This window comes from Mus caroli, unplaced genomic scaffold, assembly GCF_978045245.1.
Source record: "Mus caroli unplaced genomic scaffold, Mus_caroli_1 scaffold_9, whole genome shotgun sequence".
Classification (NCBI taxonomy): Eukaryota; Metazoa; Chordata; class Mammalia; order Rodentia; family Muridae; genus Mus; species Mus caroli.
The window spans coordinates 102,926,881-102,945,677 of record NW_028227264.1 but is presented as its reverse complement, the minus strand read 5'-3'; the positions used below and the strand labels follow the sequence as shown (position 1 = coordinate 102,945,677).

Genomic DNA, 18,797 nt, shown 5'->3' with positions numbered 1-18,797 from the left:
TTAACATCCTGGGTCTCTCTAGTCTCTGTATTAATTTCACATTTACTGCTATGTATACTTATGTGCCAGAAAAAGTTATTTTTGAATAGAAAATTTTTTTCAATCTTTATGCATTAGGAAACTTTTTACTTTAATTTTGACTTTATTTGAACATGAAATGCAGCCCTGTTTCTATTATCTCTTGACAATTCAATGATATAATTTCACTGTATTCTCATTCATTTTAGTGATGACAAATTTCATGTTTAATCCATATATTCTAATGAGGCATTAAGATTTTCACAGTATGTATTGGTTCGCAGATATTTAGTCATTTTTAAGTATGTGTCAAACATTTAACTGAGAGGCTAGATATAAACAAAACAGAAAGTACTTCGTGTTTCCATGGAGATTTCTGTGCTTTGGGTAGCTGTGTAAATGTGTCCGGTGTGTGGAGAGTTCCCTCCACTCTTTTTCCTATGGGTGCTGCCTAGAAATATATTTTTGTGTTACATCCAGCTTGATTTTCTTCTCAGATCTTTATTCTGGAATACCTACTTAGTCATATATCAACTTTCCTGGGTTGATCTATTTTATTCCTGATACATATTTTCTATCTTTGTTGATCTTAAACAAACTTTTACAGAAGCATTTTTTTTAGACTACTAACCACCATTGTTTTTAAAAGTGGATCTAATTTTATTTAACACATGCCTCTCTATTTTATGGCAGCATTTTATTACATTTATTTATTTATTCACTAGACAACCCAATACCAGCCTTTTCTCTCTCCAGTGTCCCCTCACTCAAGTCCTCCCCCAATTCCACTTTCCCCTTATCTTTTGAAGAGGGGGAGTCCTCCTCTGGGTGTCACCTCCCATCTTACCTCTCATTTTTATAGAAAATTATTCTGGTTGACACATTTTTCTGACAGGTTAATGTCATGTTGAAAGTTTAACCCAGCATCTAACTGTTTACTTGTTGAATCTACCTGCCTGCAAATTATCCTTAAGTATTTGATGAATCTTTTTTGTCTTTTTGCTTCTATTTTAGAGTTCTGTTGATAATGTTTTTGTTTTTCAGCTCACAGAAGTGATGATATTCTTTTCTGTGTTTTCTACCTCTCATGAGATTTAGAAGGGATAAGATGTGTGACTGGGTCAAAGCTCCCCCATACTGGTGTCTGTCCAAGGATACCTTGTCCTTGCTGACATTCTGCTTCAGAAGGGGTCTCATTCTGAGGCTCCACTATCACAGCATCCATATCAGGAAGACTGAGACCCCACCCCAACCCTGCTACTGGATTTAGGCCTGTTTTCCCCTAAGTGTTTCCCTGTTTCATCTTTAAGTGCTTTTCATCTGCAGATATTTCCTTTATTTATTTTTTTTAAGATTTATTTATTTATTATATGTAAGTACACTGTAGCTGTCTTCAGACACTCCAGAAGAGGGTGCCAGATCTCGTTACGGATGGTTGTGAGCCACCATGTGGTTGCTGGGATTTGAACTCTGGGCCTTCGGAAGAGCAGTCGGGTGCTCTTACCCACTGAGCCATCTCACCAGCCCGATATTTCCTTTATAATTAACTCATTGGCTCATAACTTAACTGTATTATCAACATTCCAGTGAGACCCAAATCTTCTAAGTATTTAAAAAAAACGAATTTCCTATGAAACAAGTGACTAGTCTTCCTCAGGGAATTCTAGAGCACTTTCACCCCTCATTTAGGGTTTATAGTACATTTAGTACACTTACAAAGTTATAGATTTATCTGATGCTCATAACTCTCTCTGTTTTAGGAACATATCAGAAACTTGCACTTACAAATGGAGGAGGAGAGAACAAGACTAAGTGAGCTACAAGAAAAAGAAAAGGCACATTTATTCAAACTGCAGTATGATGCAGCTGTAAAAATTCAAGCCACTTATAGAGCATCAGTAACTTACCGAAAATATAGCCCAATCATAAAAGAGCAAATGGAAAAGAAGAGGAGGAGAGCACAGGAGTTGAAAGAGAAGGAGGCAAAGATACGACAGAAGGAGGAAGAAAGGAGGAGGAGAATTGAAGAGGAGCAGAAGGTAGAGGAGGAGAGGAAGAAGAAGATGCTGGAGGAGAGGAGAAGACGAGAGAGGGAATATGAAGAGAAAAAGAACATCCTGAGACAAGAGAGAGAAGAGCAACAAAGCAAGGAAATGATAAGACTGAGGGAACATGCCCACTCACCACTGATCATTACCTGTGCTTTAAAGAAAGGAGATTGCCATGGCAAGCAGCAAGCTACTGCACATGTGCCAAAGGGTAAGGGCACTATAGCCAAAGAGTCAGTGGACAGCAACTCAAAGAAGCAAGAAGATGTTTACATCGCTCAGCAATTAAACAAGAGAGAAAACACACACATGCAGCAGCTTGCGTTGAAGGAATCAACAGGAATAAAATTAAAACCAAACCAGGCATTTTTGGTAGAATTAAAAATGAACGAGAAAAATGAAAGTTTACCAAAATTAAAAATCAATGAAAACTTATCAAAAAACCAATGTTCAGAACAATCTTCTGACCAAGAATCTAACACTGAAAATGTAGACCAAAAAAAGGAATTGGAAAACTCCAACCTAAAGGAAAGTGTGAATGAACAGTGCCCGGGGCAAGGACTAGAGTCTGATACTCAGACAGAGGAGCATGTGGAGCATGTCACGGAGGAGAAGGTGGGACAAGAAACCGCAAAACTATTTGGATTCAATCAAGAAGTGAGTGCAGAAGACAGTAAAGGAGTACAAGGAGTCATGGAGGAGACTCGGTTGGGATTGGCTGAAGAGATAGAAATCAGAGAGATGACACAGCAAGATGGGCCATCAGATGAGAATAATAGCTCACCTATTTCCATGCAGAAAAGCCTACCATCACTGACACCAGACAATCCTGAACCTGTAGAAAGAAGTGTAACACTAGAAGAAGACCAAGAGCCTGATTTAAAATCAGAAAGAATTGAGGAAATCCCAGAAGAAGGTGTGCTGTCCTGTGATGCTGCAGTCATTAACGCAGATGCCTCTGTGCATACAGAAGGCAAGGCAGACCTGCAGGATTCTGCCTCAGGCAAGCTTGCTCTCAGTGAAGAAGCTGGTAGTCACAGTGCTAATAACCTCGTGGCCTCTGAAGAAGTGCAAGACTCTCCTAAATCTGAAATCCAAGAAGCTCTGGAACAAGGAAAGCAGACAAAGGCTGAAGGTGATGGCGTCCTGACTTGCTCTGTTTCACAGATAACAGTTTTCTCTTCAGTTGAGGAAAGGAGACTAGCTTGGGTAAAAGCATTTAAACCCTGGGCTGAAATCTTTGAGCAAAATCAACATAAGAAAATTGTTAAAAAAAGGAGACTTGTGAAGTGCCCACCAAATACAATGCCTCCTTTAGATCCATCAGCCATTCTCCAGTATGGCCCTTGGAAAACTTTAAAGCAGGTATTTATAATTTAGCAATACTATTTTTAGGTTGAATGAAAATGAACTTCTGATAATGTAATTTGACCTTTCAATGGTCTTATATATAAGAATTCTGCATCTTAATAAATGGAGTTACTAGTGAAATAGTAATGAAATACTGTCTCCTTTTAGAGAGCTAATATTTTTAAGTCCTCAAGTAGAGTTTATCAGGACCTTATCCATCTTAGCAGTCTAAAGAGCTTTGATTGAATTTTTTCAGTGTCTTAGGCCCTGATTTAATGCCCTGTAAGAACATCTGGAAATTATGATTAGAATTAGATAAGAACATTTAGTGCTTTTCCTCTTTAGGAGTTTACTCTGGATTGTGGACCACACTCTGGCTCACATGAAAGTTTCTCCTGAAGTGAAATAGGTGCTGACAGGATTGAAGACCCTAGATTTCCTGTATGGAAAATGCTATCTAACCATATGCCATAGAGTGGCAACACACAGATGCTAGAAACATGGCATAGTTTTCATTAGGTACTACTAATTTCCTGCTATGGAGAACACAACATCAACCAAACTTAAGACACACAATGTAATATTTAATGTTCTTTTGATGGTATGGTGCTTCAAACAAGTTACAACGTTTATTTATCTGTGGCTTGGAAGTCAAATATATTTTATAAAATTTATTTTAGAGGCATAGAAATAACATTTTTTATCTCAGTTTTAACAAGTTTAGTTTGAGCTGGAATGGCTGCCATCTACCATTTGATTAACTATTAGAGTAAATTGTACATTGTGACGTATGGAGATCAATGAAGCTGAGAATCAATTTTCAGGTACTTACTATTAGTTAGAATTGGGGTAGAAATTTCAGAGTATCAGAAACCTGGTACTGGTTTTCCATAGAGTTTGAGAATTATGTTTTAAATGCTTCAAAATATGTAAAGACACCAGGCTACTCATCACACATGGACACTGACTGGGGCAGAAGACAGACACCAGTTCCACCTATCAAATGTTAAGAGAAGCTCCAACATGTTTCAGGGAGAGACCTAAACCAAAGCCCTTTTGTGTGCAGTAGGAGGTCAGCTTCGACTGTTATGTCCTCAAGATAAACAGGAGGGAAAACTAGCAATGATACGCTGTGTTGTGTCACTAGCTCCTTACTCTATGACAAGTAGGGTCTGTCTTGCTGCCCGTGAGAGACCATGATTCTGGAGATTAAACTTGAGAGAACACTAGTCCCTACATCAAGGGGTAGCTGGGGGAACTGCAGACAATAAGCCATTCATAAGTCTCCCCATATCTTCTATGGTTCCTTTTAATTAAAATGTACTTAATGACTTCATGATATTTTATGCCTTCATGATTTTTTGCCCTTATTTTAAAAAAAATTGGCATGATTGTGTCATGGAGCACACACACTGGCCTTAAACTCATGATGCTCCTGCCTCAACCTCCTTGTGCTAAGGTCACAGGCCTGTACCACCATGTGTGTTCCTCCTGTTTTGGGCTTCAGATCATACCCAGGGCCCCACTTTTGCCACTCCAGTATTCTCGGACCAAGCCACCCCCAGACTATATTCATCTTCTTATATAGACAGGTGCCTAGACAAATAAACACAATGATAAATAATACAGTATTTTATTCACTTGGTAATTTTTCATTTGTCTAATATATTTGACCAATAATTATTGGTGCACTGAAAAGAAAAATGCAGTGTTTGTCCCTATGGAACACAAGCATTGAAATGTCCCATAAATTTCAATTGCTATAAATAAGATTCATGTATATTCTGTGAAAGGAAAGTAAATTAGTGGAGTCTGTTGATTTACTTTTGTTGTGTACTGGGGACTTAACTGTGCTTGCAAGAGCCCTACAACTGAACTATATTCCTTGTTTTTTTGTAAGGAAAAAAATGTTTTGAGTGAGGGTCTCATGGAATTTCCCAGGCTGGCCTTGAGCTCACTGAAAGTATCCTTGGCAAGCTGAATGTGTTATGTTCCTCCCTCAATCCTCTGGGTATTTCAGACGGCAAGTCTGCACCACCACTTCTGACCAGTGATGAGGTTTAGAGGGGACATCTTAGTCAGAGAAAAACAATATTAAGGGACAAGAGGTTGAATTTACTCACTGACATGGCCTCTGTTTCCTAGTCAGGGTTTACGCATGGCTACCAGACCTGTGCAGCTACATAGACTCTTGCCATGATTCTTCACTAGGTTTTCTTGGACGATATCATTTCTCAAGTCATTCTTTTTATAGTTGCCTTTCACTTAGTTTGTTTCAGGCTTTTCAGTATGATAACAGTAAACATTACTTAAAAACAAAAACAAAAACAAACTAACAAAAATCCCTCCTTATGTACTTACTGTTGTTCTTCCTATGGGGTTGCAAACCCCTTCAACTCCTTCAGTTCTTCCCCTAACTCTTCCATTGGGGTCCCCATGCTCAGTCCTATGGTTGGCCACAAGTGTCAGCATCTGTATTGATCAGCTCTGGCAGAGCCTGTCAGGGGCCAGCTATACCAGGCTCCTCTTAGCAAGTGTTTCTTGGTATTAGCACTACTGTCTGGGTTTGGTATCTGCAGATGGTGTGGATCCCTAGGTGGGTCAGTCTCTGGGTGGCCTTTCCTTTAGTTTCTGCTCCACTCTTTCTCCCTGCATTTTTTTTACACAAGAATAATTCTGGTTTAAAAATGTTGAGATGGGTGGGTAGCCCCATCCCTCAATCGTGGACCATGCCTATCCACTGGATATGGTCTCTAGAGGTTCTATTTCCCCTTTGTTGGGCATTCTGGCTTTGTTGGGGCCTGGGAACCTCTTGTTTCCCTGGCATCTGGGACTTTCTAGTGACTACCCCTAGTCCCCCATTCCCCTCTGCTACATGCCTCCACCCTCTGTACTTCTCCCCCATCTCCTCCCACACCTGATCCTGCTCTCCCCTTTTCCTCCCCCTCCTCTCTGTTTCCCAGGTCCCTCTCTCTCTCTAAGTTCTGTGATTATATTGTTCCCCCTTATAAGTAGGACTGAATCATCCACACTTTGTTCTTCCTTCTACTTGAGCTTCATATGGTCTGTGACAACTCACAGACCTACTTTGATTTTCTAGTCATTTAGCTTCACATAAGCTGTGCTTATCCTGACCCTAGCACTGTCTTTGAAAGACTCTTCTATAGCTGCTGTGGGGTAAAACTATACTTTTCCTTACCTGTGTTTGAGAATAATTGATAATTAAATCTCTAAAGTATTATGGCAATCTTAGGTTATACACATACACACATATGTCAAGTATTTGAGAAAATATTATGATTACATGAAAATTAGTAATAATTAAAACGATAATGATTTAATCATTTTGCTCCATAGATGAGAGAGTTCATTCTCAAACAAAAAGAACATGAGAACACAAAAGTTTCAATTATGTTTTTATATTGTCCTTAACAGGAAAACAAAAATGAATGCTATGAATATATATGTTTTACTTTGAGTTGAGAAAATTCCTATTTTTTTTTTTAAATTTTGGAAACATTTAATCATTCTCTCTTATGGTACAACTGATATTTTTCAAACTGAGAAAGCAATGATTGATACACATGGTTACCATGCTATATTGACCTTAACTTGAGAGATACAGGGCAACTTTAAACATGTGATTTCTATCATAAGTGTTTTGATATTTCTCCCTAAGTTTTAGCCAATTTTTGTTGTTTTTTCAGTTTTTAGAATATATAATATAGCATATATATTGCATGAAAGACAATCAAATTTTTAATTTCAAATATTTTTAAATGTTTAAAGAAACAGAACAAATACTATGAGACTCCCCATACAGTCAAAGATAGATGCCTCTAACAAGGTACAAACATAATCTTCATTTATGAATTGTAATGAAGTGAGACAACAGAGATTGGAGAGTTTGCCACCTCCTAAGAAACTGAATTCAGTTGTGCATCTATCTTTGGCTGAAATAGACATGTTATCAAATAAAACCAATAATGTATTTTACTGCCAGACAACTTTTGTCATTACATAGTTGGCTGTAATTGTCAAATGTTGAGTTATTAAATTCTCAGTTTAATTACTTTCATTTTCTAGTACATGGCCACCTCTCTAATTATAGGATTTGTTTGCAATCAAACTTAGAGAGCAGTGCATTTGCCATTGTCACATATGTGGATGATACATTTTCATTCTGTAAAGAATTGAAAGGTAATTGTTTGCAAGAATTGTGTTCAATAATGAATACTTGCTACACTCTGAGATGATTATGAAATAGGAAAATTTATTTACCAAAAGTTTATGAAATGTTATTACTTTTACTGGTTAAGCAAAAAAAAAATAGACCAAATGATGTCTGTATATCTTCATTAATATATGTCCCTGCCAGGGATTGTAAAGCTACTGTATATATATATATATATATATATATATATATATATATATATATACACACACACATATATATATACATTTATATATGTACATACACACATATACACACACACACACATATATATACATATATATGCACACACACATATATATACATACATACTTGTATATACTTATATGTATATATATATGAGATATGTTGTATTCTAAAGTCTGAAAAAAGCAACAAAAATTGCTAAACCTTAGGGAGAAAGTTAATAAGTTATTACCATATTTCTGCATGTATTTTACCTTTAAGATAGAATTGATTGTGATTGATTGCATTGATTTATGTTGCTGTGTTGCAAGAAAAAGAATTCAGAGGGCTAGATTTAAACTGAGTTCCTACTAAAGGTAGGATTTGAAGAATATGATTACTTAGGTGAATTTTTGGAAACCTTTCCAAGGATAATATAATCTGCATTATGGTGTTCAACAATGTCACTCACTGTACTGTTCTTGAAACCTCTAGGTTCCAGTCATTACATTTCAGGATTTGCCTGGTTGTAGTCTCTCTACACTGGCAGAGTGCTCAAATCTTCAGATCCTGTCTCTCCGACGCTGTGGATTAACTTCCTTGCAGGGACTGAGCCACTGCACACGCCTTAAGTACATCGATGCACAGGCAAGTTGTTGGTTTTACTGTCATTTGCCACACAACAAATATTAAATGGTTTTGGTGTCATGCTTATATCTCAAAAATGATAATTTGAAGATGTAGTAAAATAACTTGATACACAGTTTACACAAGCCCGATTGTCTTGAGGTTCTAGGGGCTGATAGGAGAAGCTGCTGACATCTGGAGCCAGAGACTAATGACTGTGTTTTGGGAGTGGTGTGGTGACTATAACAAACAACATTTTTTAAAGTAATATTATAGAAAGCAACCATGTGACTTCTTGTTATTCTGCAGTCAGGTCTGCTTTAATATTTCATTAAACTAGGTGTTGACTTGGCTTCTTTTATGGTTGTCATATTAGCTGGGTTTAGAATTTCCAAAAAGTATTTTCTTTCTCTTTCTTTCTTTTCCTTCCTTCCTTCCTTCCTTCCTTCCTTCCTTCCTTCCTTCCTTCCTTCCTTCCTTTCTGTTTTTGTACTTTGTCTAGGTCTCAGAAGTAAGACTTTCTTGGTGTTTTTATGGTTTCCAGGCTCTTTGGTTTCAAGACTGAGTGTTCAACCAGATATGTGCCAATGGACAATAGTAAACCAAGCATCTCTCTATGTCATTCTGCCCAGAATTTCATTGGCTGAGCTCTGAGTTCAAGTTTGAGGGAATCACATATGTGCCAATATTTGGTGACCAGGTTCTGTGGAAACTATCACACTACTGGTCCTTCACTATCCACTGCCTGCTGTCTTCTAATGATCACATTTATAAGATAAGCTCATGTCTCAAAGACCACAAGATATCATCAGTCTATGCCATTAGATCATGGACTTTGCAGCTAGATCAGATTGTGGTGAAGGAGCTGATACTCAGTGGCCTTTCTCAGGTACTATGTCGAAGCATTGTCCTCACAGGTTAGAGAGCTGCAAAGTAAAATGGAAAGTTATCCTGCCTTATGTACTCAGGAATAATGATACAATGGGGCTCAGTAAACCATCACAACCCTGCCCATCTAAGAGCACACACAATATATATGACTAACAAATATTTCAATGTGGTCCTTTGCTTGTTCAAAATATTTTGTTTTATTGTCCTGTATATATTTAAAAAATATTAAGCAAATGTAAAAAATTCGTGTGTAACAATTAATTTTTCTTCTGGATAGTATAGCTATTTCCATGATTATTTTAGAAATTAGAGATTTATGTGTCAATTTAGACATTGTCTTAACCTTAATCATTTTGAAAGGATTAACTATTTTATTTGTAAGACATTGAATTAAAATTAATGTATTTGTTCTTTCTCTGCTTTAGGAAAACCACATTGAAGCTATCAGTTGTGAAAATTTGGAAAATCTCTCTGTTGTTCTTCTTAATAATAATCTGCTGACTTCTATTCATGGTTTTGATGGATGCACTAATCTCCAAAGCCTTGAACTCTCACATAATAAAATCACTCGAATCAGTAAGGGCAATTTTAATATTCAAACGTTTATTTTGCATAAGTGTGCCTTGTTTCATCCATTCTTGTTTAGACTAAGATTCTCCAAGAACTAGGAAGATATTTTGTTTGGTAAAATGTTGACTAGCAAGCATGAACACTTTAGTTTGATCTCCAAGACTTATTTATTAAATCCTGGGAAGATATGAGGGAGTGACTTAGTGGGTAAAAATGCTTGCAATTCAAATTTTATGATATGAGTTTGGATTACAGAATTCATCTAAATGTTGCACGAGTATGGGTATCTGCAGAGAAATTTTCATTTTGCAACATGGCTGCTCTAGCAAGGAATCCCATCCAAAGACCTTTTAGGTCTGGATGATCAGGCTGGAATGACACACCTTTAATCCTTATGGCTGGAATAGAGACATGCCCTTTGTATACACCTTTAATCCCAAACAATGAAGGTTAAGTTAGTTTGTAGAAGGAAGCAGCCACATTTGAAAGTGATGACTAATTGAGCAGAAGACAAAGTGATAAATCAAAGAAAGATTTGATGAGTCAGAGATAGGATACACTCAACTCTCAGGAGAACAGACAGGAAAGAGAAGCTACTTAAAAGCAGCACAGAGTTGAGTCAGGAGGGGAGGACATTTCCGTGAGTGCAGTTCAGTTGAGTTCTATTTAATGCCGTTGAGTTTAGTTGAGTTCATGCAGTTCTTATCAGTTCATACTGTCAGTACAGTTCAGTTTGTGGAATTCAGAGACAGTTTTTCCAAGCAGAGCAATTCAGTAAGAAGCCATTTTGAACCAGTCAGCCAGACTTGAGAATGAACTAGAAAGGGTGAGCCTATTTAGCAGTAAGCCTCCAAAGAGGACACTTACATCTGGTGAATGAATGTTACTTTTACAGAAAGCTACCTGTAATCCCAGTGACCAAAGGAGGAGACAAGAGATCTTCAGTACAAGCTAGCTTTCAAAATTAGAGGTATCAGTAAACTCTGGCACTTATATTTTCAGACACGCATGCATCTACAGTGTTTTAACATGCATCTATGCATTTTAACATGTATACAACAATGCACACTACATTCACATATGCACAAACATATATACACATGAGAAATGAAAAACAAGTCATGGTTGGAAGCACATACTTGTAATTTCAGTAGTAATATGGTAAAAACACTCAGAAATTTGGAGCAATCTGGCCTAAAGAGAGTTCTAGTCCAGTGAAGACACATGTCATAAACACACACACACATGCATGCACAAGCACACACACTGTAGAACAGTATCCCTCATTTGCATAATTTACTATTTTTATACCTACTTAATCCAGATGAGAAAATGGCATTATTTTAGTATATATTAAAACAGTAAGACCTATGCTTATTAAATGAGCAGCAGTTAGTAGTCATTGAAGTTAAGGCATTTATTTCTTGGTTTCTTTTCCTATAGAAGTGAATTGAACTCCACTGGGGAATTTAGAACCCAATTCTCTGGCCTGGTTTCACCAACCCTTTACTTGCTTCACTTCTTGGCATTTGAAATAATCATTTTCTCTTTTACTTGCTGATTGTTACTAAATATATTACTTGAATTGATCCCTTCCTCTTTCACTGAGGCTACTAATTTCTCTTGAGCCCCCTGGTACCTCATATCTTAATGCCCAGAAGTGTGTATCTGCAATTACGTTTTGCATAATTTCTAATCCTCTTTTCTGATATTTTACATTTTATAAATACATATATGCATTATATATAATACATGCATGTAATATATACAATTGTTATATGCCAATGTAAGCATGTATGTGTTGGATCACTTTCTTTTTTTATTGGATATTTTCTTTATTTACATTTCAAATGTTATCCCCAGATTCCCCCTTCCATGAAACCCCCTATCCCATAGCCCCTCCTCCTGCTTCTATGAGGGTGTTCCCAAATGTCCTCTAAGAGAGGAATGGATCATTTTTCTATTACTGTGATGAAATACTCCTACAGAAGCATCCTAAGGAGAAGGGCTCCAGGTAGCTATTCTCATTGTATCCACTTAAATGTCCACATATTCCTTTGTGCAGGTTCTGATCCATATTTTAACTGTCTCTGTAGCTACAGGTTGAGCTGTAGGTTGAGATTTCGATTTCTTTTTGGAAAGGTTTCTTATGCTTCTTTCTCATTTCCTTCTCATTTTCTCACAGCCAGAGAAAAACTGGCAATTCTAAGGTCTAGAATATTGCGTGGCTACTTGTCATTCCTATTTGGTGTTAAGTTTAATGAATAAAAGGAGACTGAATATTTTTTCATTGTGAGACAGTTTTCTTCTATAAGATCTATTCAGTCATTTCATTTAAGCTTTCTGTGTATTTGGTTGTTTTTAGAGTGGAGGGTTGTTTTAAATGTCAGGTATTAATGTGGGAATAACAATATATTGCTTTGTATAGCCTTGGCTCTCTGCTTTGAGACTGAATGTCTACCATTTCAAAAAAGATTGTGTTATTTTTATTGTAAATATTATCCTGTTACATTGAACATTATCATTTGTAATGATAAACAACTTTTTTTTAAGGTTTCAGCTCTGTCATTTTATTTGGCAGGGCATTCTCTTGCTGAAGGGAAACCTTGATTAGTCATAGCTTGTCCACCAACTAAGTGCTTTCATTCATTTCCCAAAGATTCTCTCTGCACAAATGTATTCATACTGGATTATGTGATTGTGTCAATTTTAACTCAAAGTGTCAAGTATGGAAAGTTTTCCTGTATTTCTCTCCAGTAATTTTCTGTATGGAAGGGGCAGTTAGATTTGAGCACTATCCATCAGCCAATTCCCTTTATTTTATTTTGGGAAAGAAAAAACATCTTTGTTTTTTAATTGTCTTAATGGATATCCTTAGAGCAAACAAAGAAACAAAACCAAAAAAATTCTCTCATATTCTGTTTCTGTGTTCTTCTACCACATACTCTGAGGCCACCCATGAATTTTCACAAATGGAAGTACTGAAACTCTTGCTTCATTAATGGTTTTGAAATTCTACTGTAAATACATATAGGAAAAATGATTTTTTTGTTGTTGTTGATTAAGGTAAGAGCCTTGATAATGTGTTACTATGTTGGCACACACTAGAGTACTAGAGTGAAGTAAAAATAAAGTGAAACAACAACAACAGCAACAGCAAAAACAAAAGCAGAAGCTGTTTGTAAAAACAAATGGTAGAATCTCCATTTTTATTGGCAGTAGTGCTGTGTGGGAATTTGTGTAAGTAATGCATTTCCTGGGACAGGATATCTATAAGATTTATGTGAAAACTGCCACAGTTTTAATTGATGTGGCTGAGGTATCTCAGTAGTACAGAGCAAACACGGCTAAGACGTCTCTGCTGTCTGTTGGGTGTAGCAAGAATGCTGTATTTATTGAGTGTGAGGAGACTGTATATTTGCAAGTGCTTTCCTAACGACCAGCAGAGTCTGTTTCTCATCTCTAGGAACAGCTTAGAAATTCTGGTCAAGCTAAAGGGGAAGATAGATTTTTGTCATTTGGGTGAATTATTGTTCTCAAGAACTCTCACGAAGGAGCACAAAGATGGATTAGTATTTGTAAGTCAGTGAGTTACAATTCGACTGCATAATATTTCTTAAGGAGGTGAAATAAAATTGGCAGGAAAACCATGCTGTTTTATAGTTTTGGTTTCAAATTTAACTGGTTGCCAATGTTTTGCTAAGCCCCCACCATCTTTGCTGTATGCAACGTGCTCACTCTAGCTAATCTTTATCTTACTGATTTTCTTTGGATGAAGTGGACAAGGATAGTGATTTTTACCAGTAATCTCTTTACAGCAATTCATTTGAAATAAAAATTAATTTACAATAAGTTAATATAGTAATTTGGAGACACTATGAAATATTTAGATTAATTTCAAAATAAAAGATATTTTAATAAAAATAATGTTAAATTCAAGTGACAAAACTGATTTTTAAAGTTTTACTGAATTTGACATGCAAATATATTTACCTGCAATATCTAAGGGAATATACATAGTTCACAACCATAATTGAAATGTATGTTTAATTGTGAACTGAGAGGCAGTATCAATAGTTCTATATAACAAAGTACATACTAATTTTAGTAAATGACATAAATAGGTAAGCCCTTTTATTTTGGTGTATGCACTTTTGTACAAACTGTATAGTAAATTAAAGTTCATTGTTCACTGTTTTTCAGGGCATTTTCATTGGAGAAGAATTTGACATGGTCTAGAGTCATTTGTACATATTCAACATGAGCGCACAAATGTTTTTTTGCTCAACTTATATTTAGAGAATTAATTTTCTTTTTTGTTTTTTAATTTGGTTTTGTGAGACAGGGTTTCTGTAGCGCTGGCTGTTCTGGAACTCACTCTGTCAACCACGCTGACCTCGAATTCAGAAATGCACCTGCCTCTGCCTCCCAAGGGCTGGGATTAAAGGCATGCACCACCACTGCCCGGCGAGAATTAATTTTTATCAGACTAGACATTGGGTTATTTTTATTATTTAAATTGTATTTTATTTTTCTGGAATTTTCTATTCATAATTTAGTTTACATTGGTTGGCCTGCATATAAATGGGGTGTTTTGTATGATTTGTATAATTCGTGACTTCTTTTGCCTAAAATTGGTAAAACATTTGCTTTCTACTTGTGAGAGGAAGAAACAGTTTTGGAATAGAAGTGTGTCACTGATGGTTAATGTTTCTAAAATTAGCTCACAGAGAATCTTTAGATTTTTGAGTTTTCTTGGAAAAAAAATTTAAGTAGGCAATGCCACTAAAAAAACAGGTAATTTACAATCAAGTGATGATCAAGTGTTCTATATTTCTTTAATTTTCATGTTGGTTCTTAATGGCTTCAACAGAAACATAAAATAATACTTTTTTGGAAAGTAACTCCATATTTTATGAAAAGCAAGTTTTATTTTTCATTTACAGAAAAATAATTTAATGTAGCAGAAAGAGGGAGCCTTTGTCCAAATACTTTAGTCATGCGCAGTTTCACTTGCATTTCATGTTGGTACTATGAAATACGTACAGATGAATCACCTCTTCCTACACACACTTAAAAAAGCCAAATTCCAGATACTGGAATAAACCAGTTGAAGTTACAGTACTAGCAAACAATGTAGGCAGGGTTTGAGATTTGAAAATCACCGTGTTTTAATTTTATGAGATTATAATCTAATTATGTCATACGTCTGCAACACAACTCCTGAACCTAAAGCTCAAAGTCATTGTGCCAGATGTTAAAGAAATATGTCAAGGTTACCCTTTTTTCCAAAAAGTTGTATTTAAGTTATTGAGGGATAAAGTAAAAATTCTAGACATTTTTCCTGTAGAAATGTTTTTACTAATACGACTTGATCTTTGGAGTCCACTAGATGGCACTAGATCACCTTTTGAAAGGCACAATGCCCTAGTGTACTGTAAAAATCTACTGTCATGCTTAGGCAGTGGATAAGATTCTCTTTAGTATCATTGTCTGGCACCTGGGAGATATTCAATAAATCCTTATGAAACAAACAAACAAACTAACTAACTAACAAACAAAAGATTATGACTGTAGGTTTTTGCCTAAATTATGGCAAAATGATGGCAAGTTTTATAGTTTGGAGAAGTTTCCTGAGTACCACTTCAGTGCTCTTATTTCTTTACTTCTTTTAGAGTCCTTGAGAATTTTGCACCTAAATTAAACCTCTTAAGCTCATCTGAGCTATGTAGGTATGGATGAAAAGTCCTGGACATAATCATCTTTGAAGACCTAAGATAGCTCAGACGTTAACACTGTATTTAGCAAAAGTTTCCTGGCTACTTTCACATCGTTAGTTCTGCTATTTATTTCAGGATTTCTTTCAGGCAACAGGAAAGACTCCATACTAAAATAGCCCATGATTCCCTGCCTACAGGATGGTGCCACCCACAATGGACAGGTCCTTTTACACTCATTAGTATAATCAGTAATATCACCTGAAAGACACACTTGCCTTAAGTCCAAGTATATTTTCCAGGTTGGGAGACTTTAAAAGAGATTTTGAAAGAATTTCTTTATACAATAATGTCAAGAATTCTTTAGTATCCCTTTCTATTGGGTTTTATTTCAATCTTTTGAAAGAGAATTTGAGTGTTTTTTTGTTGCTGTTTGTTTTGGTTTTGATAGGGAAAAAGAACTATTTGCTATTTTGACTAGGAAAGTAAAATTTTCTTCCAAGCATTGAAGTACTGTCTCAGCTCCATTTCCTGTCTGAGTGAAAAGAAAAAAAAACCCACTCTGACAAACAGACATTAAAAGAGAAATAGTTTATCTGCATAATTATTCCATCATTGCAAGGAGGTCAGGGCAGTGGTAACTTGAAGCAGTTGCTACTCACGTTATATCCACATCCTAGAAGGAGAGAACAGTGTATCCTGCGTGCGAGTGTTCAGTGTTCTTTCTCCACACCTAAACAGTCCAGAATGCCCTGCCTAAGGAATGATGCCACCCACAAAGGACAGATCTTCTCATAGCAGTTAATATAGGCAGGACAGTGCCCATAGACATCTTCACAGGCCAACTTGATTGGATGATGCCTTCCTGAGGCTTTTCTGAGGTGAATCTACATTGTGTTAACAAAAAGTAATCTTCATGTATGTTTTGTTTTAGTCTCATGTATTGCTTGTTTTTAAATTTTTTATAAGATAAAAAGAAGAAAGATACAAATTAGAAATTAACTATCATTCTTGCCATCTCTTTATATCCCATATTTGATCCTAATATATTCACTAGATTATGTTATGTTTAATCGGTTGTATAAATCTTTTTTGAATATTTATTAATATATTTTTCTTGAAATATGCTCCTCCTGAAGATAACAGATTCTATATTTGTAGATTTGTGTTTATTTAAATTCTTGTTTTAATATATATATATGTATATATATTCCTAAGTACAAATATATATATATATATGTGTGTATATATATATATATATATATATATATATTCATAAGTACAACCTTTTCAGTCTCAATAATGTTACTCATATGTATGTTTTCAGGGCTGAAAACCAATTGTTGTGCTCTTCTTGCTATGTGTTATTTTTCCTACTCTGCATTTTTAGTTGTCTATTGATCTTCATGTATGCTTGATGCCTGGTGGTCTTTCCTTTATTTGATTTGCAATGAATATTCCTTGATTCTCTGGCTCATACAATGTGTCTTCCAACTCTTGTGTAATGTTCCAAGAACAGTAGGGAATATTTTCTAGATATAACTATCCACTGGAACGAGGCTCTACGCGTCCTTTTGACTGTGCTTTTCTTTAATGGTCCCTTCCTGTTGCAGGAAGTTACCTTGATTAGGTGAGGACTAAACTTACCTATACAAACAAGGGCAAGTGTTTAGAATGTAGTTAGGGAATTTGCTGGTTTGATATGGTGGTGGTTGTAAGTTCTCCTCCAAGATCCATGACTTCACTTGAAAGGGATAGTTGGCTAGGTTTATAACCAGATATGATTTACCTCTTGTTGAGCAGCTCTTATGGCCAATTTTGAGACCTGTTGGTTAGCACTAAGGTTGGTTTGTCACTACTGCACCCTAAGGATTTTTGTACCATCCTGGCCATTGCCACTCATAGGCAGTCTAGTTGGGTAAGACTGTTGGTCACTTACTTCATTTGGAAGCTTGCATTGCAGGTGCTGGGACCATGAAAGCTAATCTTCAAAGACAGGCCATTAAGATCAGGTCCAGATCAGAAACCACTGAACTCTGTATCTGAAATCCATGGATTATTCAGCAATAGAGATTTTCTCTCCACCTGTAATGGTCAACTAAGGGCAATAGTAATATACTGTATGTTTTGGGAGTATATTGGACACACCTGACTAACAACTCTAAGGAATCCTTCTCATAGCTGGTATTGGGGTTTTTATTAGATTGTTATTGTATCCTAACGTGAACATTGTCAGCCTAGATACAAAAACTTTCAAACACACACACACACACACACGGCTGCATTACATGTAATATAGTTTCTTATAAATAATTAATAAGATATATTAATAATAATTAATGTCGATATATGGGACCGTGAGATACCCTAAAACAAATAGTGAACACTTGTCACACACAGTTTCATGTCATTGGTTATGTATTAGTATAGACAGTGTGAGAAGAGAGGACAATAGAATTTACTCATCTAAAATGTCAATAGTAAAGCCTTAGAACTTATAAAATTTTCTGTGTCGGCTATATGTTCTAAACAAAATGATATGGTGAAATGAGGGTCACTCTTCACATACTTCTAACTCTAAATGTCTGAATTAATCGAAGGCAGATTTTATATTTTCCTAAGCACTCTGAAGGAGCTCAACAGTAGTGGAAATTATGGAAATTTGATCCTACACATAGTGTGAGGTGTTCACTCAGAATGTCAGATATTCCACCCCTCAAACATTTATCATTTACTTCTGTTTGGAGCCCTGAAGGGCTTTGGTTAGCACCAAAATACTAATCAGGTATTTATGGGTTAAAATGATATTTTAATGAGCATTGTTTTTCTATATAGCAAATACATACCCAATGTACATGGAATTTACTGGGAGCAAAATTTATAAATAAAAATTAATGTTTAGGCTTGCATTTTACATTGGAATATCAGATGGAACCAACGTATTAGTGACCTATGTTCTGTGAAGTGCTGGATTCAGGATGATATTGGCTTCTTTTTGCACCTTCAATCCCTTTCTTTTGATAAAAGCCTTGACATTAGCATCTCATAAACCTGTGCCCCCTTAACAATAGATGGACAGGAATAATTTTTATTCCTGAAGGAGAAGAAAATATTTTAAAATTTGTTTTGGGGGGATTATGGAAGAAAATATGTTCAGCATACAATATGCACTGAAAA

General features: G+C 35.9%; 1 protein-coding gene across 3 annotated transcripts in view; it reads left to right on the top strand.

Annotated features, from left to right (window-relative positions):
* Lrriq1 (leucine rich repeats and IQ motif containing 1) overlaps positions 1–18,797 on the top strand; it is a 202,095-nt gene that overhangs the window by 27,268 nt on the left and 156,030 nt on the right. For 2 of the 3 annotated variants that reach the window (XM_085843122.1, XM_085843121.1), the window contains exons 8-10: positions 1,779–3,431; positions 8,311–8,463; positions 9,759–9,909. In XM_085843122.1, coding sequence (XP_085699248.1) covers positions 1,779–3,431; positions 8,311–8,463; positions 9,759–9,909 — 1,957 coding nt within the window. Of the gene's footprint in view, positions 1–1,778; positions 3,447–8,310; positions 8,464–9,758; positions 9,910–18,797 lie in introns of those variants that run through there. The other variant, XM_021175233.3, reaches the window with a different exon arrangement.